Raw genomic sequence first — 24,535 nt, 5'->3', positions numbered from 1 at the left:
GTCTGACAAATCTCTCCAACTCAGGACTATATCCTGTTTTGATATTACTTCCTCTCACTGTCTTTTATTGACTCCTCCAGCTTTTTAAATCCTCCTCCTCCTCCTCCTCCGTCTTTCTGTTTCACTCCATCTCTGTCTATGTGACCTTTCTCTTCACTCTCTCTCGACTCTCGACTCTCCTCCTACGTAAGTCAGTCTGAGCCTCCTCTTCCCCACCTCTATCGCTCTCTCTTTGGTTGAACTGTTCCTCCTCCTTTCTGTCTATCTCTCTCTAACCTGTCTTCCTCTCCCTTCCCATCTCTCTCTCTTCTCAATCTTCTCTTTGTCCATCTCTCAGTCTATCGCTCTCTAAATCCATATTTCTTTCTCTGTCTGTTGCCGCTCCCTATCCCGTCCTCCTCCTCTCCCTCTCTCGCTCTAACCCTGCTTTCTCTCTCTCTCAAGCCCCGTCTAAATCCATTTCTGTCCATTTATCAGTGTCTTTAATCCACCCTATCTCCCCCTCTCTCTCTCTATCCCACCCATCTTTCTCTCTGTCTTTCTTTCTCTGTAATCCATCCCTCCCACCCTTTCGCTCTCTCAATTTTATTCTTACTCTCACATTTTCTCTCTCTCTCTATCTCTCTCTAACTACTCCTCCTCTCTGTCTATCCGTCAGACTCCAGTGCGGTGGTGATGGAGGTGGACCACGACAGACAGCTGGTGTTCTGTGAGACCCTGTGTGTGTCCTCTCTGACGTCTCCCACCTCGCAGAGGGGCACTGCCGGCCTGGGCCTCCTGGGGGCACTACAGCCCAGCGGGGAGCAGGTGGTAGCCCGCCTCTCCGCCCCCGTGGTCACCACCCAGCTAGACACCAAAAATATCACCTTCGAGAGGTGAGAGTCGGAGGGAATGAGAGAAGGAGTGTTAGCATTGAGCAGGAGCAGAGATAGGTAGGAAATGAAAAGGAGTAGAATAAGGATATAGTGAGAAAGGGATAAGGGAATGAGGAGAGGAGATGAAGAGAGGAAGAGGAGAGGCAGGGAGGGGGTCACTAAGGGCAAGACCAGACACATCTCTCATGCAGGTCAGATAGTATGAAAAAGTAAGGGAGGAGAATGAGAGAGAGTGAGAGGTGAGAAGGAGGGAGAGTGTAATCATCATTTATTGCTTGCTGAGTGTCACCTCTGTCGTTTTGGCAGCGCCAGAGGGGATGCTCGACATGCCAATAATCCATTTATGAATATGAATTGAAGGGAGGGAGAACATCACCTCTAAGTCAAACCTGTTGTTTTGTGTTTGGCTCTGTCTGTCTGGCAGGAATAAGACTGGCATCCTAGGCTGGCGCAGTGAGAAGACCGAGATGGTGAACGGGTATGAGGCTAAGGTACAGACATGTAGTCGTTAATCCTTATATCCCTGGCTTTTAATTTGGTTTTGCCCGAATGACCTAAAACACTCTAAAGTTCAAGATGTACAGTATATAATGTCATCTGTTCCCTGAGCGCTGGTTCTAGAGTAAGGCACTATCAATATACACATATACATAGACTCAGCAGTGAGACCACCTCCCTACTACATCCCTAACCTAAAGCAGTCACAGAATGTGCGACCCAATTGGCACTAGGAACCAGAGTCTCTTCTTCTTGTCCTTTGTCTTCTCTGTTAGGTGTACGGCGCCTCCAATGTGGAACTGATCACTCGAACCCGAACGGACCATCTCAGTGAGCCACTCAAGGCGAAGCCCAAAGGTGTCTCTTTTTCCTGAAGTTCTACATATTAGTTTAAAAATCCCCTTGCATCAATACTGGTAATCTTCCACATCTTGGCTTAGATGCAGTGAAAGGGCCCAATTCAGAGCTGAGATAAGCCTGTGCAACACAAACTTTGGTGTAAGTCATTCATTGACGTCAATGGGAGAATTGTGCAAAGATTTGAGTTGAGCGTGCTGATCTCAAGTCAGGCCTTAAATAAACTGGAGTGTATTCACGAGGAATCAAACGGAAGAAAATGGGCTGAAACGGGGAAGGACTAACCTGAACTTGTCCAATAGGAAATGCTTGTTTTGGTTGCAAAACATTTAGCTATGGTTTGACCTAATAAAGAAGCTCTGATGTTGATAATTGCACAGAAGCCCCAATAAATGGCCCCTAAAGAATTTTCCACAGTAATTTCCTAGGCCAGAGAAGACTATTGTCCTTGCTATTGTCTGATCACTGGCCCGTCTCTCTCATAGCCCTCCCTCCAAGAACCCAACTCCTCCAGTCCCTTACCCCATCTCCATCCCTCCAAAATTGACAAGAGACAGCAGTCGAGAATTCTTAGGTTAGTGTTGCAGACATAGAAATAGTATTAGTAGAACAGAGATTCCCACTCCCACTACCAGGTAGGTTCTACTAACCCTATTTCTATGGTCAGAGACTTGTTCTGAGTTCCTCTCATGAATGTTCCACTGATGTGACCTTTTTCTCAGTCGGTAAGACGCCCCTGCAAAACTTCCTAGGGATCGCCGAGCAACACATGGGGCCCAACAATGGGGTTAGTGGTCATAGTCATCATTATCATCATCATCATTTATCCAAACCATGATCCTCCTCATCATCCTCATCCTCCTCATCACCATCATCAATCCTAATCATCATCCTCATCCTCATCATTGTATAGGGATTTTACCTTATAGCCAGAGTGGCTGTCAATTTTGACATGAGTAAAGAGGTCCCTGGGCATCTCTTCTCTCTCAAATATTGATCACCATTTGAATTGTCTTTGAACAATCTTTATCCCCCTCTCTCATCCTCTCCCTCTCTTTCTTTCTTTCTCTTAACCCTCCCTCCTTTTATCCCTCTCTCTCTCTTTCTCTCTCTTGATCTCTTTCACTCTGTCTCTCTTACTCTATATCTCCCTCCCTCTCTCTCTCCTCTCTCCCCATCCCCCTCCCTCTCCTTCTCTCAACAGGCCCTAGTGACTCAGATGTCATGTCCTGCCGTGACCAACCCCACAGCCCTGACAGCCGAGGAGTACTTCAATCCCAACCTGCCCCTGGGCACCCGAGATATTGGCCACCCCTGTCAACTCACCACCAAGACTCAGAGGTGACAGCGACAGCCATCCCAGCCCGTATAACACCCTCTATGCCTGGGGCCCTTGGCTATAATAGCCCTATCCAGAACCATACAACATGTCTGGATCCCAAATGGCACCCTATTCCCTTTATAGTGTGTTTCATTTAACCAGGGCCCAAAGTAATGCATTATGTAGGGAATAGGGTGCAATTTTGGATGCAGTCTACAGTAGGTCTCTGGTCCTGTCAAGTGTTTTGGCTCTGTCCCATGCATGTACATGTTTTCTTTCTATCCAATCAATCTACAGTATGAAGGCTGTGTGATCTGATAAATTACTATGAAAATTGAGATCACATCAATAGCCATTTAGAATTCTGCTGGTTATTGGATAGATTGTGACAAGACAACAGTGAGATGGTGTCCCAGCCCAATCACTAGGCTGCAAGTACATGATCTCATCAGTTGAACATAAACATTGATTGGTCTGAACAGAAACCAGTGCAACAAATGACAAGATGTGATCAATGCTCTAGGATGAGATAGAACTAGAGTTCCAGTCTCTCACAGTCTTTCCATATGCCTGCATGACCAACAAAGACTCTTTCTGTGGGACACGTTCCTTCATTTTACGTTTCCAAACAATTTGCTACGGTGAGCCCTACTAAACAAGAGTCAGGAGTATTGTATAATATACACACTGCCGTTCAGAAAGTTGGGGTCACAATGAAAAGCACATTTGTTTTGTCCATTAAAATAACATCAAATTGATCAGAAATACAGTGTAAACATTGTTAATGTTGTAAACGACTATTGTAGCTGGAAACGGCTGATTTTTAAGGGAATATCTACATAGCCGTACAGAGGTCCATTATCAGCAACCATCACTCCTGTGTTCCAATTGCACGTTGTGTTAGCAAATCCAAGTTTATTATTTTAAAAGGCTGATTGATCATTAGAAAACACTTTTGCGATTATGTTAGCACAGCTGAAAACTGTTGTGCTGATTAAAGAAGCAATAAAACTGTCCTTCTTTAGACTAGTTGAGTATCTGGAGATTCAGCATATGTGGGTTCGATTGCAGGCTCAAAATGGCCAGAAACAAAGACCTTTCTTCTGAAACTTGTCAGTCTATTCTTGTTCTGAGAAATGAAGGCTATTCCATGCCAGAAATTGCCAAGAAACTGAAGATCTCGTACAACGCTGTGTACTAGTCCCTTCACAGAACAGCTCAAACTGGCTCTAACCAGAATAGAAAGATGAGTGGGAGGCCCCGGTGCACACCTGAGCAAGAGGACAAGTACATTAGAGTGTCTAGTTTAAGAAACAGACGGTTCACAAGTCCTCAACTGGCAGCTTCTTTAAATAGTACCCGCAAAACACCAGTCTCAACGTTAACAGTGAAGAGGCGACTCTGGGATGCTGGCCTTCTAGGCAGATTTGCAAAGAAAAAGCCATATCTCAGACTAGCCAATAAAAATAAAAGATTAAGATGGGCAAAAGAACGAAGACACTGGACAGAGGAAGGTTGGAAAAAAGTGTTATGGACAGATTAATCTAAGTTTGAGCTGTTCGGATCACAAAGAAGAACATTCGTGAGATGCAGAAAAAAATGTAAGATGTTGGAAGAATGCTTGATGCCATCTGTCAAGCATGCTGGAGGCAAGGTGATGGTCTGGGAGTGTTTTGGTGGTGGTAAAGTGGGAGATTTGTACAGGGTAAAAGGGATCTTGAAAAATGAAGGCTATCACTCCATTTTGCAACAGCATGCCATACCCTGTGGACGGCGCTTAATTGGAGCCAATTTCTTCCTACAACAGGACAATGGCCCAAAGCACAGCTCCAAACTATGCAATAATTATTTAGGAAGCAGTCAGCCGGTATTCTGTCTATAATGGAGTGGCTAGCACAGCCACCGGATCTCAAATCTATTGAGCTGTTGTGGGAGCAGCTTGATCGTATGGTACGTAAAAAGTGCCCATCAAGCCAATCCAATTTGTGGGAGGTGCTTCAGGAAGCATGGGGTGACATCTCTTCAGATTACCTCAACAAATTGACAACTAGAATGCCAATGGTCTGCAAGGCTTTAATTGCTGCAAATGGAGGATTCTTTGACGAAAGCAAGGACAACATTATTATTTCAATTAAAAATCATTATTTATAACCTTGTCAATGTCTTGACTATATTTCTATTCATTTTTCAACTAATTTCATGTATGTTTTCATGGAAAACAAGGACATTTCTAAGTGACCCCAAACTTTTGAATGGTAGTATATCCGGTCAAGAGTTTGGACACACCTAGTCATTCAAGGGTTTTTGTTTATTTTTCTACATGGTAGAATAATAGTAAAGATATCAAAACTATGAAATAACACATATGGAAACATGTAGTAACCAAAAAAGTGTTAAACAAATCAAAATGTACAGTACTTTATATTTTTGAGATTCTTCAAAGTAGCCCCCCTTTGCCTTAATGACAGCGTTGCACGCTCTTGGTATTCTCTCAACCAGCTTCACCTGGAATACTTTTCCAACAGTCTTGAAGGAGTTCCCAAATATGTTGAGCACTTGTTGGCTGCTTTCCTTCACTCTGCAGTCCAACTCATCCCAAACCATCTCAATTGGATTGAGGTCGGGTGATTATGGAGGCCAGGTTATCTGATGCAGCACTCCATCACTCTCCTTCTTGGTCAAAAGCCCTTACACAGCCGAGAGGTGTTGGGTCATTGTCCTGTTGAAAAACAAATGATAGTCCCACTAAGCGCAAACCAGATGGGATGGCGTATCGCTGCAGAATGCTGTGGTAGCCATGCTGGTTAAGTGTGCCTTGAATTCTAAATAAATCACTGACAGTGTCAGCAGCAAAGCACCTCCACACCATCACACCTCCTCCATGCTTCATGGTGGGAATCACACATGCGGAGATCATCTGTTCACCTACTCTGCGTCTCACAAAGACACGGCGGTTGGAACCAAAAATCTCAAATTTGGACTCGTCAGACCAAAGGATAGATTTCCACCGGTCTAATGTCCATTGCTCGTGTTTCTTGGTCCAAGCAAGTCTCTTTTTCTTATTGGTGTCCTTTAGTAGTGGTTTCTTTGCAGCAATTCAACCATGAAGGCCTGATTCACACCATCTTCTCTGAACAGTTGATGTTGAGATGTGTCTATTACTTGAACTCTGTGAAGCATTTATTTGGGCTGCAATTTCAGGCTGGTAACTCTAATGAACGTATCCTCTGCAACAGAGGTAACTCTGGGTCTTCCTTTCCTGTGGCTGTCCTCATGAGAGCCAGTTTAATCATAGCGCTTGATGGTTTTTGCAACTGCACTTGAAGAAAGTTCTTGACATTTTTCGGATTGACTGACCTTCGTTTCTCTTTGCTTATTTGAGCTGTTCTTGCCATAATATGGACTTGTTTTTTTACCAAATAGGGCTATCTCTGTATACCACCCCTACCTTGTCACAACACAACTGATTGGCTCAAATGCATTAAGAAGGAAAGAAATTCCACAAATTTACTTTTAACAAGGCACACCTGTCAATTGAAATCCATTCCAGGTGACTTCCTCATGGAGCTGGTTGAGAAAATGCCAAGAGTGTGCAAAACTGTCATCAAGGCAAAAGGTGTCTACTTAGAAGAATCTTTAATAGAAAATATATTTGGATTTGTTTAACACTTTAACACTTTTTGGTTACAAAATGATTCCATATGTGTTATTTCAAAGTTTTGATGTCTTCAGTATTATTCTACAATGTAGAAAATACAAACCATTGAATGAGTGGGTGTGTCCAAACTTTTGACTGGTACTGTACATACAGTGCATTCGGAAAATATTCAGACCCCTTGACGTTTTCTACATTTTTTACGTTACAGCTTTATTCTAAAATGGAAGAAATTGTTTTTTTTCCTTCATCAATCTACACATTATACCCCATAACAAGTTTTTAGAAATGTTTTCAAATGTATGAAATGAAAAAAATCGGAAATATCACATTTACATAAGTATTCAGACACTTTACTCAGTACTTTGTTGAAGCACCTTTGGTAGCGATTACAGCACTGAGTCTTCTTGGGTATCACGCTACAAGCTTGGCACACCTGTATTTTGGGGAGTTTCTCCCATTCTTCTCTGCAGATCCTCTCAAGCTCTGTCAGAGTCGATGTGGAGCGCCGCTGCACAGCTAATTTCAGGTCTCTCTAGAGATGTTTGATCGGGTTCAAGTCTGGGCACTGGCTGGACCACTCAAGGACATTCAGAGACTTGTCCCAAAGCCACTTCTGCGTTGTCTTGGCTGTGTGCTTGGGGTCGTTGTCCTGTTGTAAGGTGAACCCAGTCTGAGGTCCTGAGTGCTCTAGAGCAGGTTTTCATCAAGGATCTCTCTGTACTTAGCTCCGTTCATCTTTGCTTCGATCCTGACTAGTCTCCCAGTCCCTGCTGCTGAAAAACATCCCCACATTATGATGCTGCCACCACCATGCTTCACCGTAAGGATGGTGCCAGGATTCCTCCAGACGTGACGCTTGGCATTCAGGCCAAAGTGTTCAATCTTGGTTTCATCAAACCAGAGAATATTGTTTCTCATCGTGTAAGAAACAATGGCAAACTTTTGGCAAACTCAAAGTGGGCTGTCATGTGCCTTTTTACTCAGAAGTGGCCCCTCTACCATAAAGTCCTGATTGGTGGAGTGCTGCAGAGATGGTTGTCCTTCTGGAAGGTTCTCCCATCTCCACAGAGGAACTCTAAAGCTTTGTCAGAGTGACCATCAGGTTTTTGGTCACCTCCCTGAACAAGGCCCTTCTCCCCCGATTGCTCAGTTTGGTTGAGCGGCCAGCTCTAGGAAGAATCTTGGTGGTTCCAAACTTCTTCCATTTAGGAATGATGGAGGACAGTGTATTCTTTGAGACCTTCAATGCTGCAGAAATATTTTGGTACCCTTCCCCAGATCTGTGCCTCGACAAATTTCTAAAAACCTGTTTTCACTTTGTCATTATGGGGTGTAGATTGTTGAGGCAATTTGTTTGTATTTAATACATTATAGAATAAGGCTGTAACGTAAAATGTGGGAAATTCTGGGGGGTCTGAATACTTTCCGAATGCACTGTACATGTTTCCCGGTTTCCTCAGGTTCAAGGCTAAGCTGTGGCTGTGTGAGGCCCATCCTCTGTCCCTAGCGGAGCAGGTGGCACCCATCATTGACCTCATGGCCATCTCCAATGCCCTCTTCGCCAAGCTCAGGGATTTCATTACCCTGCGACTGCCACCTGGCTTCCCTGTCAAGATCGGTGAGAGAGTAGAGTACACTCCTGTAACCAGATAGTCTGCATCCTAAAGAGCTGGCACATCATGGTAGTTAAAGTGGAGAGAAACCGGGAGTGGGGGATTATCAAAAGTAGACTAGTGGTGTAAAGTACTTAAGTAAAAATACTTTAAAGTACTACTTAATTCATTTCTGGGGGTATCTGTACTTTACTATTTACATTTTTGACAACTTTTGCTTTTACTTCTCTACATTTCTAAAGATAATAATGTACTTTTTACTCCATACATTTTCCCTGACACCCAAAAGTACTCCTACATTTTTAATGCTTAGCAGGACAGGAAAGTGGTCCAATCCACATACTTATCAAAAGGACATTCCGGTTCATTCCTACTGCTTCTGATCTGGCTCATTCGCTAAACACAAATGCGTAATTTCTAAATGATGTCTGAGTGTTGGAGTGTGCCCCTGGCAATTCGTCAATTTAAAAAAAAACAATACAATTGTGCTGTCTTGTTTGGTTAATATAAGGAATGTGATTTATACTTTTACATTTGACACTTAAATGTATTTTAGGAATGACATTTACTTTTGATACTTAAGTATATTTAAAACCAAATACTTTTTGACTTTAACTCAAGTAGTATTTTCCTGGGTGACTCACTTTTACTTGAGTCATTTTCTATTAAGGTATCTTTACTTTTACTCAAGTATGACATTTGAATACCTTTTCCACCACTGAAGCTGACCCACCTGTCCTTATGCCATGTTGGACATTCTGGCTACTCCTTAAATTCATTCAGATGCTGCCTCAAATATGGTTAATTGGGATATGCCAAAATGTGGTCGTTTGAGCTCTTAACATGTTTGGAATATTTACACCTATGCACATTAATTATGAATCCAGTGATAATCGTAAATCCTAAACATCTCTGTCACTGTCTCTGTCATCTCTTCATCTTCTCAGAAATTCCCATCTATCACATCCTGAATGCCCGGATCACCTTTGGGAACCTGAACGGGTGTGAGGAGGGGTCGGTGACAGGGCCGGGCAGGGTGGAGGGGGAGGTGGATGGACAGAAGGACAGCAGCCCCAGGACTGACACAGACACCCCCTCCCCAGGCAGTGACTCTTCTAGTGTCTCCAGCTCCAGCTCCACAAGTGAGAAACACACACATGGACACAGACACTCACACACTCACACTCACACACCCACCCACCCACACACACACACACACACACAATCCATATTTACTCTACAATTAGGGCCAGGAGTGTTTCCCAATCTTATGACTTGACCAGGACAAAGTGATTATTCTTTTAATCTATGAAAATTCAAGAATGACCCATAACATCCCATCACTCCTGTCCTATGTCTCTCCTCCATGCAGTGTCGTGTCGTGGAGGGGAGATCCCCCCGTGTGTGTTCGAGCCTCCTCAGGGTTACACTGTGCTGGGAGGCAACCAGAGGGACAACAACATGCGTGGTGATGAGGAGGAGGATCTGCTGCAGTTTGCCATCCAACAGAGTCTGCTGGAGGCTGGCTCGGAGTACGACCAGGTCAGACTCACTCTGGCCCCTCATAGGGATAACTGCCATCTCAAAACCTGGCTCGTCTCCATTAAAGAACACAAAGGAAAATGGAAATGAGCGTCCAGGTTGTCCCTACATGTTTTGTTTATTTCCTGCCACTTGGTGCCTAATGAACACAAAGTATGGTATGATGGTAGTCCTCTTCATTCCTAAGTGGAACATAAGGCATCGTATGGTTGTTTTGTAACCTTAACTCGTATTTTGGGGGCTCATTCGGGATGTTAATCAACTACATGCACATTGTATTAGTAGTGTGTACAGTTGTGCAAAGAGCTACAAATTCCATATACACTGTAAAGACTTGTGTACGTCTGTCCTAATCCGCTAGCTAGACAAACAGCTGACTCAGTATCCTAGGGCATAATCCAGTGTCAACACTGAGATTGAAACATTGAAATGACAAGAAAGTTTGGTGAGTCTTCTTGTTGACTTGGACTATCTCTCTGACTCTGTCTGTCGACTTCCTGGTCTGTGTATAGGTGACTATCTGGGAGGCGCTGACCAACAGCAAGCCCAGCCCACGTACTCTTCCCTGTGACCCCAGTCGCCTGCAAAGGTCTGTACTTTCTCCGCACTCGACTCGCTACCCTTCTCAGCCTTTGTTTGCTAAAGCCTTGGCTCGTCCTTCTCCAGCACACTGGAGGCCAGGGAGCTTCCTGGCTGCGTTCACAGCACACAATGTCACTGTTGACTCACTCCCAGTCATGCACACACTGTTGTCTTTGTCTGCATTCCCTGCACCTCATACAGTAGATACACTCTGAGTGACTGGCCTCCACTGATATACAGTAACTCTGCCTCTCTCCTGTATGCCCTCTCTGGGAACAATACACTGCATGTTACATAAGCTCAAACTAGCACAATTCAGTGTGTGTGTGTGTGTGTGTGTGTGTGTGTGTGTGTGTGTGTGTGTGTGTGTGTGTGTGTTTGCATGACACATGACAACCCCTCTTTCCTACCCAAATTATGTCCTGTCAAAATGAATCTAGGTCCACCATATTTTTCAACCATTTCCACTGTCACTGTCAATTCCTCTATTCTCCTTACACAATAACCAGGTTTCCAACCTCATTGTCTCCAACCCACCCACCCACACTCTTCCTCCAGGACTCCCCAGCACAGGCCTTGCCCTCCAGCCAGCCTCTGTAACACGCCCACCAAGAAGCCCCCCACAACCTGCAGCTACGACCAGCAGCTCCGCCTGGCAATGGAAATGTCGGCGCGGGAGCAGGCAGAGGCCGAGCTACGGCGACAGCAAGAGGAGGAGGAGCTGCAGCGGATCATCCAACTGTCACTCTTGGAGAAATGAGAGCCTGATTGGCCAGATGGGCTCTAGGAGTTATGGGAGAGGAGGAGGGTGGAGGTCCAGAGAGGGTAGTCAATAAGTTCACTCTACTCCTGGCTGTGACAGCCTTGCTCCTCCGACCGTCCCATATCCCCTTTCCCACTGCGCTCCTTCAATAAGAGCCTGTCTGTGTGGCACAACAGGGCTCTACAGTGCTGGTACAGCTACAGTACAGACTCACTACTCTCTGGTGCCACTCTGCACTCGCAGTCAGTGCAAGTTTACAACAAGAAACAAGAAGAAACACTTTTAATGGAATACTACATTGACCGACCACATCAGTGGGCTAGGGTAATACAAATTGTGTTTGTGAAGGCCACTCTTTCATAAATGGTCCTGTGATTGGGGTATAGGGTTTGAGTCCACTTCACAGACCTGGGTCTTGTTCATTAGGCACCAATGAAAGAAAATGTAATGAAACAGGGATGGACTCCTTGAAATTGTCCAATAGAAACACTTGTTTTTGTTTACTGTTGCAAATCATTCTGCTATAGTGTGCCCTAGTGAATACTGCCCTCTGTGTGAGTGTCAGTTGGGTCAAGTGGGGTGGGATGTTGAAATACTCTGTTTCTTCCTCATTTTTAATAGATTGCTACCCCCCCCCCCCCTCCCCCCTCCCCCCTGATTTGCACAAAATTGAAAGTACTGTAATTAGACTGTGGATGGACACTTGATGACTGTTAATGGCTCTAATAAGTAGAGTGATAGAATAATAACCCTATAGAGTTCATGTTAATATGATAACACTATGACAGGAGTTCATGTTAATATGATAACACTATGACAGGAGTTCATGCTAATATGATAACACTATGACAGGAGTTCATGTTAATATGATAACACTATGACAGGAGTTCATGTTAATGTGATAACACTATGACAGGAGTTCATGTTAATATGATAACACTATGACAGGAGTTCATGTTAATATGATAACACTATATGACAGTAGTTCATGTTAATGTGATAACACTATGACAGGAGTTAATGCTAATATGATAACACTATGACAGTAGTTAATGCTAATATGATACGAGTTCATGTTAATATGATAACACTATGACAGGCGTTAATGTTAATATGATAACACTATGACAGGAGTTAATGTTAATATGTTAATGTGATAACACTATGACATGAGTTAATGTTAATATGATAACACTATGACAGGAGTTCATGTTAATATGATAACACTATGACAGTAGTTCATGTTAATATGATAACACTATGACAGGAGTTCATGTTAATATGATAACACTATGACAGGAGTTAATGCTAATATGATACGAGTTCATGTTAATATGATAACACTATGACAGGAGTTCATGTTAATATGATAACACTATGACAGGAGTTAGTATTAATATATTAACCCTATAGAGTTAATGTTAATATGTTAACCCTATAGAGATAATGTTAATATGTTAACCCTATAGAGTTAATGTTAATATGTTAACCCTATAGAGTTAATGTTAATATGTTAATGTGATAACACTATGACAGGAGTTCATGTTAATATGATAACACTATGACAGGAGTTCATGTTAATATGATAACACTGTGACAGGAGTTCATGTTAATATGATAACACTATGACAGGAGTTAGTATTAATATATTAACCCTATAGAGTTAATGTTAATATGTTAATGTGATAACACTATGACAGGAGTTAATGCTAATATGATACAAGTTAATGTTAATATGATAACACTATGACAGGAGGTAATGTTAATATGATAACACTGTGACAGGAGTTCATGTTAATATGATAACACTATGACAGGTGTTCATGTTAATGTGATAACACTATGACAGGAGTTAATGTTAATATGTTAACACTATGACAGGAGTTCATGTTAATATGATAACCCTATGACATGAATTCATGTTAATATGATAACACTATGACAGGAGTTCATGTTACTATGATAACACTATGACAGGAGTTCATGTTAATATGATAACACTATGACAGGAGTTCATGTTAATGTGATAACACTATGACAGGAGTTCATGTTAATGTGATAACACTATGACAGGAGTTCATGTTAATATGATAACACTATGACAGGAATTCATGTTAATATGATAACACTATGACAGGAATTCATGTTAATATGATAACACTATGACAGGAATTCATGTTAATATGATAACACTATGACAGGAGTTCATGTTAATGTGATAACACTATGACAGGAGTTCATGTTAATGTGATAACACTATGACAGGAGTTAATGTTAATATGTTAACACTATGACAGGAATTCATGTTAATATGATAACACTATGACAGGAATTCATGTTAATATGATAACACTATGACAGGAGTTCATGTTAATGTGATAACACTATGACAGGAGTTCATGTTAATGTGATAACACTATGACAGGAGTTAATGTTAATATGTTAACACTATGACAGGAGTTCATGTTAATATGATAACCCTATGACAGGAATTCATGTTAATATGATAACACTATGACAGGAGTTCATGTTAATATGATAACACTATGACAGGAGTTCATGTTAATGTGATAACACTATGACAGGAGTTTATGTTAATGTGATAACACTATGACAGGAGTTCATGTTAATGTGATAACACTATGACAGGAGTTCATGTTAATTTGATAACACTATGACAGGAGTTAATGTTAATATGATAACACTATGACAGGAGTTCATGTTAATTTGATAACACTATGACAGGAATTCATGTTAATATGATAACACTATGACAGGAGTTCATGTTAATGTGATAACACTATGACAGGAGTTCATGTTAATGTGATAACACTATGACAGGAGTTCATGTTAATATGATAACACTATGACAGGAATTCATGTTAATGTGATAACACTATGACAGGAGTTCATGTTAATATGTTAACCCTATAGAGTTCATGTTAATATGATACCACTATGACAGGAGTTCATGTTAATATGATAACACTATGACAGGAGTTCATGTTAATGTGATAACACTATGACAGGAGTTCATGTTGACATGATAACACTATGACAGGAGTTGATGCTAATATGATAGGAGTTAATGTTGATATGATAACACTATGACAGGAGTTGATGCTAATATGATAGGAGTTAATGTTAATATGATAACACTATGACAGGAGTTCATGTTAATATGTTAACACTATGACAGGAGTTAATGGTGATATGATAACACTATGACAGGAGTTCATGTTAATATGATAACACTATGACAGGAGTTCATGTTGATATGATAACACTATGACAGGAGTTGATGCTAATATGATAGGAGTTAATGTTGATATGATAACACTATGACAGGAGTTCATGTTAATATGTTAACACTATGACAGGAGTTAATGGTGATATGATAACACTATGACAGGAATTGATGCTAATTTGATAGGAGTTAATGTTAATATGATAACACAATGTCAGGAGTTATTGTTAATATGTTAACCCTATGACAGGAGTTCATGCTAATATGATAGGAGTTAATGTTAATATGATAACACAATGTCAGGAGTTAATGTTAATATGATAACACAATGTCAGGAGTTATTGTTAATATGATAACACTATGACAGGAGACTGGTTCGTTGGCAGCTAGTCTGCTCACAGTTACATCATCCTAAACAGTTACAGCATCCTAAACCTTTCAATGTGTACGGCCATCATGCAGATGCTGTTGCTCACCCTTTGGACTCCGTAGGGAATGAAATACCTTTTATGTGAAGGCTTACTATATGGCTTCACATAAATGAATATATACTGAAGAAAAACAGAAATGCACATGCAACAATTTCAAACATTTTACTGAGTTACAGTTCATATAAGGAAATCAGTTAATTTAAATATATGCATTAGGCCCTAATCTATGGATTTCACATGATTGGGAATACTGATATGCATCTGTTGCTCACAGATACCTTAACATAAAAGTAGGGGAGGGGATCAGAAAACCAGTCAGTATTTGGTGTGACCACCATTTGCCTCATGCAGCAGGACACATCTTCTTTGCATTGAGTTGATCAGGCTGTTTATTGTGGCCTGTAGAATGTTGTCCCACTCCTCTTCAATGGCTGTGCGAAGTTGCTGGATATCGAAATACGTCGAGCCAGAGCATCCCAAACATGCTCAATGGGTGACATGTCTGGTGAGTATGCAGGCCATGGAAGAACTGGGACATTTTCAGCTTCCAGGAATTGTGTACAGATCCTTGCGACATGGGGCCGTGCATTATCATGCTGCAACGTGAGGTTATGGCGGCAGATGAATGGCACGGCAATTGGCCTCAGGATCTCGTCATGGCATCTCTGTGCATTCGGATAAAATGCAATTGTGTTCGTTGTCTGTAGCTTATGCCTGCCCAAACCATAACCTCACCGCCACCATGGGGCACTCTGTTCACAACGTTGACATCAGCAAACCGCTCGTCAACACAACGCCATACACTTCCATCTGCCCGGTACAGTTGAAACCGGGATTCATCCGTGAAGAGCACACTTCTCCAGCTTGCCAGTGGCCATCGAAGGTGAGCATTTGCCTACTGAAGTCAGTTACAACCCCGAACTGCAGTCAGGTCAAGAGCCTTGAGAGGACGCCGAGCATGCAGATGAGCTTCCACGAGACAGTTTCTGACAGTTTAAGCAGAAATTCTTCAGTTGTGCAAACCCAGTTTCATCAGCTGACCTGGTGGTTGGTCTCAGACAATCCCGCAGGTGAAGAAACCGGATGTGGAGGTCCTGGACTGGCGTGGTTACATGTGGTCAGCGGTTGTGAGGCCGGTTGGACGTACTGCTAAATCTTCTAAAACGACGTTGAAGGAAGCTTATGGTAGTGAAATTAACATTCAATTCTCTGGCAAGTTATCTGGTGGATATTCCTCCAGTCAGCATGTCAATTGCAAGCTCCCTCAAAACTTGTGACATCTGTGTGACAAAACTGCACATTTTAGAGTGGCCTTTTATTGTCCCCAGCACAAGGTGCACCGGTGTAATGATCATGCTGTTTAGTCAGCTTCTTGATATGCCACACCTGTCAGGTGGATGGATTATCTTGGAGAAATGCTCACTAACGGATGTAAAAAACAAAATTTGAGCAAATGGAACATTTCTGGGATCTTTTACTTGAACAGATGGCACCAAACACTTTACATGGTGCATTTATATTTGTGTTCAGTGTAGATCCATCTTTTTCATTGAGGTTATTACAGGGAGCACAGATATTGTAGGTTTCTGTTATCAAGGGAGAGGTGAGATATGGGGAGAATAGAGATGACAAATGGGGACTGGTGGAGACGCGTTTCATGGTGAGCTTTGTGAGTTTGAAATTCTAATGAAAAAGCATCTGTACCTGATATGAATGGAGTTGTGATGTGTTTGTCTGTGTGGAGTTGTGGTATTTGTATGGCATTCCAGCATAGCCTACACGTGTGTGGGTTTTCATTTCTGACCTGAGCCAAACTCTGAGGGAGGGGGGGGGGGTATATATGGGCGGCACGTGTCACAAGTTGCTTGGTTTTTAGTACAAAAAAAAAAAAGAAATAGTATTAGAACAGCAGCACAAGTTGGGAGTCTGGTTCATACTCCTATTTATTGTTTAGCTTGCCAGATAATTATTATTTTAAGTGGCTGATTTTCACGAAGTTGGAGCTAGAGGTAATGAAACAATGTGGCGTATGTATGGAAGTCAATAAAAACAAAACGTCGGTGGTATTCCCGTTTCTTTCATTAAAGGACAAATGCACAGCTTTTTAACATCGGATGACTTATCTCCAGCACCAAACCAGTGTCTAACTTAAACATTCTGTTAAAATTATACGATAAGAAAAAGTATTAAGAATTACTCCAGATGCCATCATAGAACAGGAAATACAATAACATGTATAAACCAGCACAATCTTCACAGCAGTTTATGACAACCCAGCACCTTGGCTGATCTCTGAATATACTGTACTTCGTGCCAGTGGCATACCACCCTGCATCCCACTGCTGACTTGCCTCTGAAACTAAGCAGGTTTGGCCCCTGGATGAAAGACCAGATGCTGCTTGAAGTGGTATTGGATGTCCAATATGAGGCACACTTTTGTCAAAAAAACACATATCCCACAGCAGTGATTGGGAACATTGCCCATCATAGGGTGCTGTCTTTCAGATGTGATGTTAAACGGGTGTCCTTCTGACCCTCTATGGTCACTGAAGATCCCATGGCACTTATTGTAGGGGTGTTAACCCTGTTGTCCTGGCTAAATTCCCAATCTGACCATCATGGCCACCTAATCAACCCCAGCTTCCAACTGGCTCATTCCTGTAACTATTCCCTAGGTTGTTGCTCTAAATGAGAATGCGTTTTCAGTCAACTTACCTGTTAACAAAATGAACACAAACTGTATCCCTGCAGTCAGATGTTACCAATGATAAGTATTAATCCTAGATTACACACAGGTGCCGCCATTTAGGTACACCTGCATTGTAAAATATTTTGGAATCTATAGAAATGCATTTATTAATGTCTACATTCGTGTTTGACAAGTATATTATATTACAGACTCCTTAATACATATTTTTAAATTATATTATGTGAACTGAACATTTACAGTACCAGTCAAAAGTTACCTACTCATTCAAGGGGTTCTCTTTATTTCTACTATTTTCCACATTGTAGAATAATAGTGAAGACAAAACTATGAAATAACACATATGGAATCTGTCGTAACCAAAACAGTGTTAAAGAAATAATAATTACATTTTATATTTGAGATTCTTCAAAAGTAGCCACCCTTTGCTTTGATGACATCACACTCTTGGCATTCACTCAACCAGCTTCACGAGGTAGTCCCCTGGAATGCATTTCAATTAACAGGTGTGCCTTGTTAAAAGTGAATTTGTGGAATTTCTTTCCATAATGCGTTTGAGCCAATCAGTTGTGTTGTGACAAGGTAGGGGCGGAATACAGAAAATAGCCCTATTTGGTAAAAGATCAAGTCCACATTATGGCAAGAACAACTCAAATAAGCAAAGATAAACGACATCCATCATTACTTTAAGACATGAAGGTCAGTCAATCCGGAAAATTTCAAGAACTTTGGACGTTTCTCCAAGTGCAATCGCAAAACCATCAAGTGCTATGATGAAACTGGCTCTCATGAGGACCGCCACAGGAAAGGAAGACCCAGAGTTACCTCTGTTCATTAGTTACCAGCCTCAGAAATTGCAGCCCAAATAAATGCTTCACAGAGTTCAAGTAACAGACACATCAAAATCAACTGTTCAGAGGACTGTGTGTGAATCAGGCCTTCATGTTCAAATTGCTGCGAAGAAACCACTACTAAAGGACACCAATAAGAAGAAACTTGCTTGGGCCAAGAAACACAAGAAATTGACATTCGGTAGAAATCTGTCCTTTGGAATTTTTTGATTCCTACCGCCGTGTCTTTTGTGAGACGCAGTGTAGGTGAACGGATGATGATCTCCGCATGTGTGATTCCCACCGTGAAGCATGGAGGAGGTGGTGTGATGGTGTAGTGGGGCTTTGCTGGTGACAATGTCAGTGATTTATTTAGAATTCAAGGCACACTTAACCAGCATGGCTACCACAGCATTCTGCAGTGATACACCATCACATCTGGTTTGGGCTAAGTGGAACTATCAATTGTTTTTCAACAGAACAATGACCCAACACACCTCCAGGCTGTGTAAGGGCTATTTGACCAAGAAGGAGAGTGATGGAATGCTGCATCAGATGACCTGGCCTCCACGATCACCAGGCCTCAACCCAATTGAGATGGTTTGGACCGCAGAGTGAGGGAAAGCAACCAACTCAGTGCTCAGCATATGTGGGAACTCCTTCAAGACTGTTGGAAAAGCATTCCAGGTGAAGCGTATTGAGAGAATGCCAAGTGTGTGCCAAGCTGTCATCAAGGCAAAGGGTGGCTACTTTGAAGAATCTCAAATATATAATACATTTTGATTTGTTTAACACTTTTTTGGTTACGACATGATTCAATATGTTATTTCATCGTTTTGATGTCTTCTATTATTATACAATGTAGAAAATAGTAAAAAATTAAGAAAAACCCTTCAATGAGGTGTCCAAACTTGACTGGTGCTGTATATAAATATATAAACATTATATTGAGCAGTATTGTTACCATCCTCACTACAACAAAGAAATTCTTAAATACATGTAATTTAGTCCTTGAAACATTTGAAATACTGTAGGATTCCCATTCATTCCTATGGAGGAGTACCAATATGGCAGCCGGTGGCTTCAAACCACTCATTGGCCATTTACACAGCAATCCAGGGTTTATACACATCATTGGGTGATAACTTTCCTACGTAGTTCAGTATTTACTAGCCAGCTCACCAAATGACTGAGAAGTACAAGCACAAGCCCGGGAACCAGACAGGCTGTTTTGAGCAGCATTCACATCCACTTTCATCTTTAAAAACAAATCTGATTTTGGTGGAACGAATAACATCAAAAACAGTGCTGTAAACGTGTGGAGAATCTTTAGAGGTAGAGGATAAATAACATATCCATCCCAAATGCATTTGGAGGGCGCTAAACCAATCATCTGCACCAAGGATGAGGCTCTTCATTTGGAACACTCCTCCACGTTTACGTCGGGGAGGGCAAATATTGAACTTCTTAATAAACCCGTTAAATGTTTTAGTGTACCATTTCACAAATATTTCTACATTTGAGTTAAACTACTGCGTTTTAGGGGCAGGCTTTACATATCATTCACAAGGTAGATTCTTTGAAAGCTTTCCAATATGACAGCACCCTGTGTATATCAGACACTATATCATCTGGGAGGCTGGCAACCTAAATCTCAGACGATTTTAATTAAACCGATGAACCAGGGAAGTAAAATTGTCAGTGTTAAATATTCTCCAGTGCAGACTTCACTACCTTAGGGAAACATTACTTACATGTAGATGCTGGATATTTTTGAGTTGGTGCTTTTTCCAATTGCTATTTCCTGAACGTCTCAGAACACATTGGGCCTAACATTGCACTTCCTGTCCTGTCCACATGGGGGACGTCAAGACAGATCCTCAATATAAGGCAGAGCCATTGAAACCTGGGCTGAGTTCAGCAGGGCACAACGTTGAGCAGTGTTCACAGAGAAATATGTTACGTAGAACAAACACACCTCTCTGACATGTAGAATAAGCGACCATGTCGTCTCTGTACAGGACATTTCTATCAACAATGCTCAACAACGTTTACAACTGAACACAGAATACTACAGGAGATCTCTTTAAAAAATAAAACTCCTCTTGATTTCAATCATGAATCACAGGAGTCATGTTGCATGTATTTAAAAAAGAATTTAATAGGTAACAGCTACAGGATAAAAAAACAACTTTGTCTCGTTTAAAATAAGAATAAAGGATGTGATTTACACTTCTCTTCACACAGACAGGCTACCATAGAATCAGTGCAAAAACATTCCCCAGGTAAAAACAACTTTAAAAAAGATTAAAACAAGAGTAAAGTGCATGTTGTTTGAGAAACAGCCCACTAATTATAGTTGTAGAAATTACAGCTGTTTTAGAAACCATAAGGGGGGGCACAGACACACATACCTCCACAGACTCAGCATTCACCTGAACATACACAGACCACAAGACCACACTAACAGATTACATAGGGTCCAACACAGCTAGTCAGTGCACACATACGACAGACAAGGGCCCAAGGGGGACAGTCTGGAACATAGTGCACATGTAGGGCCTAGGCAACCCCACACACACACACACTCACTCATAGACATAGGCCTAGGGCCGAGTGTAGTGAGGTTACATGGTATTGTAGAGCACAGTGGCAGTCCGTTTCTTGTCGGTAGCCTTGCGGACCCGCCGCAGCAGGTGACTCTTCCCACTCTTCGGGGACTGGGTGCGGGTGAGCTGGGGGGAGAGGTCTGTCTCTACCTCCTCCCCTTGAAGAACAAGAAATGGAGGTGAGGAGGGAGATGGGGGATCGCTCCATGCAATCTGGGAGCCCCTATCAGTCCTGTCTGGGTCCAGTGGGTACACCCCCTTTAGGGGGGCCCTGGGGGTGGTGGGGGGGCTCCAGGACAACACCCGCTGCTTTTTGGAGACATCTTCTAAGCTGGGGTGATGGTGAGAGCGGGGGTGAGGGGTGGGCACCAATGGGGGTCCATGAGGGCTGGCAGTGGTGGGCCGTAGGTCCCAGTCACTCAGGTCGTTGGCTGACAGCTCCAGGCAGTCCAGCTTGGCCAGCGAGGCTGAGCGCTTCATCAAGGAGGGGGGCGTGAGGCCCGCCTGGCGGATCCGCACCTCGATCTCCATGGCCCTATGCCACAAGGGCATCTCCCTGTGATGCAGGCCCTGGAGCGGACGCTGCCCCTGACCAGGTCTCTCTCCAGCCCCCAGTCCCAGCCCCCCCGCCTCATACAGGAAGGCCTGCAGCTCCCTCAGGGTCTCCTGGATCTTCTCCAGCTCCTCACTGCTGCGTGCCAGGGCCAGCCTTCCGTGGTGGGGCGGGGGAGGAGAGGGGCGATCCGTGTCTGAGTCCAGGGCCGTCACCCCCTCCAGCCACAGCAGTGCAGGGGAGGCCCGGAGCTGGGCCCTAGATGGCTCCAGAGACGGGCACACGATGATTGGGATTGGCTTAGGGGTGTTGCGGGCGTCTGGGTAGTGAGAGAAGGAAGGCTCTGCGGCAACGTCCATGTCTAAGACGACAAACTCTCCCTCCTCTGTTCCTCTGGTAAACTCTGCGTCTCCTTTGGGCTCTGCAGACACAGTGAAAGCCTCGTTCAGTATTCGTCCTTGTTCAGGAGCAGGGGGGAAGTCAGTGGTAGGAGCGAGGAGGGGTGGGCAGTCCGTGCTTGGCGTATGGAGAGGGGAGCCCGTGGGGTGAAACTCTGCACTGGGGGAGTGGAGAGGGGAGCGTTGGGTAGACGTGTTGCTGAAAGTTAAGTCCAGCTCCTGCCTCAGCCTCTGCTCCAGTTGTTTGGTTGCCCTGCGCACCGAGCCAGCCGGCCAATCCGAGGGAGGCGTGGAGGGGGATTGTGGGTAGGAGGAGGGCGAGGTCAGTGGTGCCACCTCGTCCTGGTCATCTGGGCACAGCTGCTGGGGGCTGCGGGGAGCCGGCTGAGCGGAGGGGAGGGGCGTCACTGCGGGGGGGTGGGATATGGACTCTATCTCTGTGACGATATGGCGGACTGACAAGCCGTTGTCGTGATGGGGAGGCGGCGAGGCTTTGGCGTGACTGGATCGGTCGCTACAGTGCTCCGTATGGGGGGAACTCTGAGATGGAGACGGAACAGAGAGAATGGTTTGAATGTCTGCTTTAAATGATACCTAAGCACAGTTACCTTTGTATTAATGCTGGAGCATCACTAAAAGCTTCTAAAAGACATTTTACAGAAAGAAAAGAACACCATCACAAAGTCTGTAGACAACAGCTGTCTCAGACTGCTAGGACCAGCTCCTCCTGTCAAGATAATCTTATTCGTTGTGATCTCAAAGGCAAAACTGATGAAAATCAGCCCTCCTAGTCTGAGACGCTTGATACATAGGGCCTGATGTTACATATTAGCAATGTATTAGCAATCGAAACTGATCATAACGGTACTTTCAATAGGTGGCAGTATTGTACAAACCATCCCAAAAGACATCCTTGTGTTTCCCCCTCCCTATCCAATGGATTTGATCATAATCCATTCGATTGACTGCCTCCATTGAGTACTGTAATCTTGTTAATCACTCAGTAACTCTCAGCAGGGCTGTGGAGCCCTGAATACCATAGACAGGAGGCTGGCATTCATCATTCAAAGTAATTTCAATGTAAAAAAAAAAAGACAATAAAAACATGGCCACCTCACCTTTCCCTGTTCCTCTTCCTCTGTGACTGGCAGTGCTCCAGCAGGGTTCTCGGGGGACAGCGGCTGCAGCTCCTGGCTGGGGCACCGCGGCTGAGGCGTCCGCTGAGCCATCTGCTCCGAAAGAATCCGAGTCCTTCCGTCTTGGGACAGGCCCAGGAATTTCTCCCGGGCGCTGAAGAAGTCAATGCTGTCTGTGCTGAGGTTGGAGGACGCGGTAACACATGTGGTGTCAACAGGGTTAGCGAGGACAGTGTCTTTGTCACCGCCGCCACTGGGGTTGTTGTTGTCATCATTGGCGTAGGGTCCTAAAGACAGAGGCGTTGTTGCGGTGAGTGGGCTCACGGCCATGGGGATCCCTGGGGATGCCATAATGACACTTTCCCCCCTCTCGCTCAGCGGGTCTGACAGGGAGCATCCCAGGGTGTCCGAGTCGTCGCTGGACTCCAGGGTGGCCTGAGATACGACTTCTGAGCTGCTGAGATCAGGCAGATCCAGGGTCAGCGCTACACTCTGGTCTTTCTGTTTAGGCACAGGACTGGACAGCTGTGTGCTCAAACCTAGATGGAGGGATTTGGCCAGTGGCTGGGGGAAGAGAGAAGGAGGGAGGATATGCAGTGAGGGGGGAGGATGGGGGACGGCAGTGATTGGTACTGTCACAGCCACCACCGCCAGAGCAGAGTTGTCCATTCTTTCCTCGGGCACCACCGTAGCCGCCCGCGGAGCAGGCAGCGGCGGGAGGAAGGGGTCCTGGCGGGGTCCCCGCCCTCGAGAAGACCGGTTCTCCCGGGAGTCACACAGACCGTTGGACGCTGACGGGCCAGGGGAGTGGGAGTGTGAGCGAGTGAGTCGGACGGGCTCCGACTGCGTGTCTGAGATGTGGGAGCCCTCGGCCTTGTTGTCGGGGTCATTGGCGGCGCCAAGCGCCTGGAGCAGGAAGCGTTGCAGGGATGGGGTGGGGCCGTTGTTGTTGTGGGGGTCCGAGTGGCCCACGGTGTGGCTGTGAGGGCGCGTCTTACACAGCAGAGACTCGTGGCGCTCTGAGAGGTCGCTGTCCGAGTGGGAGCGCCACAACTTGTTGTGCCTCTGCTTACTGCAGAGAAAGGAGGAGGAAAAGAACAAACTGTCAATTCTCTTCATTCCATCATTTACACTGGAGAAGAGGTCACTGCAGAGCCAGTCGTCTGTGTGGCCCAGGATGTGAGAGCTGTGTGTGTGTGTGTGTCTACCTGGCCAGCAGGATACCCTGGTACTCCTCCAGCTGCTTCATGAAGGAGGGGTTGGGCTTGGTGACGCCGCGGCGCTCCTTGACGTAGTCGAAGGCCCTCCCCAGGTCCCAGCCGTACTCCTTCATGGCGTAAGCGATCACCGTGGAGGCCGAGCGACTCACACCCATCTTACAGTGGACCAGGCACTTAGCCCCTGCTTTCCTAATA

General features: G+C 44.1%; 2 protein-coding genes across 4 annotated transcripts in view; one reads left to right on the top strand and one right to left on the bottom strand.

Moving 5' to 3' along the window:
* The window catches only part of LOC110503311 (ankyrin repeat domain-containing protein 13B), a 36,755-nt gene extending 25,269 nt beyond the window's left edge, over positions 1-11,486 (top strand). The window contains exons 6-15 of the mRNA XM_090218224.1: positions 659-875; positions 1,300-1,366; positions 1,649-1,730; positions 2,453-2,517; positions 2,935-3,071; positions 8,170-8,327; positions 9,270-9,464; positions 9,695-9,864; positions 10,377-10,453; positions 11,005-11,486. Coding sequence (XP_090074350.1) covers positions 659-875; positions 1,300-1,366; positions 1,649-1,730; positions 2,453-2,517; positions 2,935-3,071; positions 8,170-8,327; positions 9,270-9,464; positions 9,695-9,864; positions 10,377-10,453; positions 11,005-11,206 — 1,370 coding nt within the window. The 3' untranslated portion in view covers positions 11,207-11,486. The remainder of the gene's footprint in view (positions 1-658; positions 876-1,299; positions 1,367-1,648; positions 1,731-2,452; positions 2,518-2,934; positions 3,072-8,169; positions 8,328-9,269; positions 9,465-9,694; positions 9,865-10,376; positions 10,454-11,004) is intronic.
* A 9,074-nt stretch (positions 11,487-20,560) lies between these two features.
* The window catches only part of LOC110503660 (uncharacterized), a 40,026-nt gene continuing 36,051 nt past the window's right edge, over positions 20,561-24,535 (bottom strand). For all 3 annotated transcript variants that reach the window (XM_036961389.2, XM_090218221.1, XM_021582099.3), the window contains 3 exons: positions 24,329-24,529; positions 23,103-24,192; positions 20,561-22,524 (listed from right to left, as the gene is read on the bottom strand). In XM_036961389.2, the coding sequence (XP_036817284.1) occupies positions 21,052-22,524; positions 23,103-24,192; positions 24,329-24,529 (2,764 nt within the window). In that variant the 3' untranslated portion in view covers positions 20,561-21,051. The remainder of the gene's footprint in view (positions 22,525-23,102; positions 24,193-24,328; positions 24,530-24,535) is intronic.

The sequence above is a fragment of the Oncorhynchus mykiss genome, chromosome 24, assembly GCF_057628025.1.
Source record: "Oncorhynchus mykiss isolate SJ-2025 chromosome 24, ASM5762802v1, whole genome shotgun sequence".
NCBI lineage: Eukaryota > Metazoa > Chordata > Actinopteri > Salmoniformes > Salmonidae > Oncorhynchus > Oncorhynchus mykiss.
This window is presented reverse-complemented; position numbering and strand designations above follow the sequence as displayed.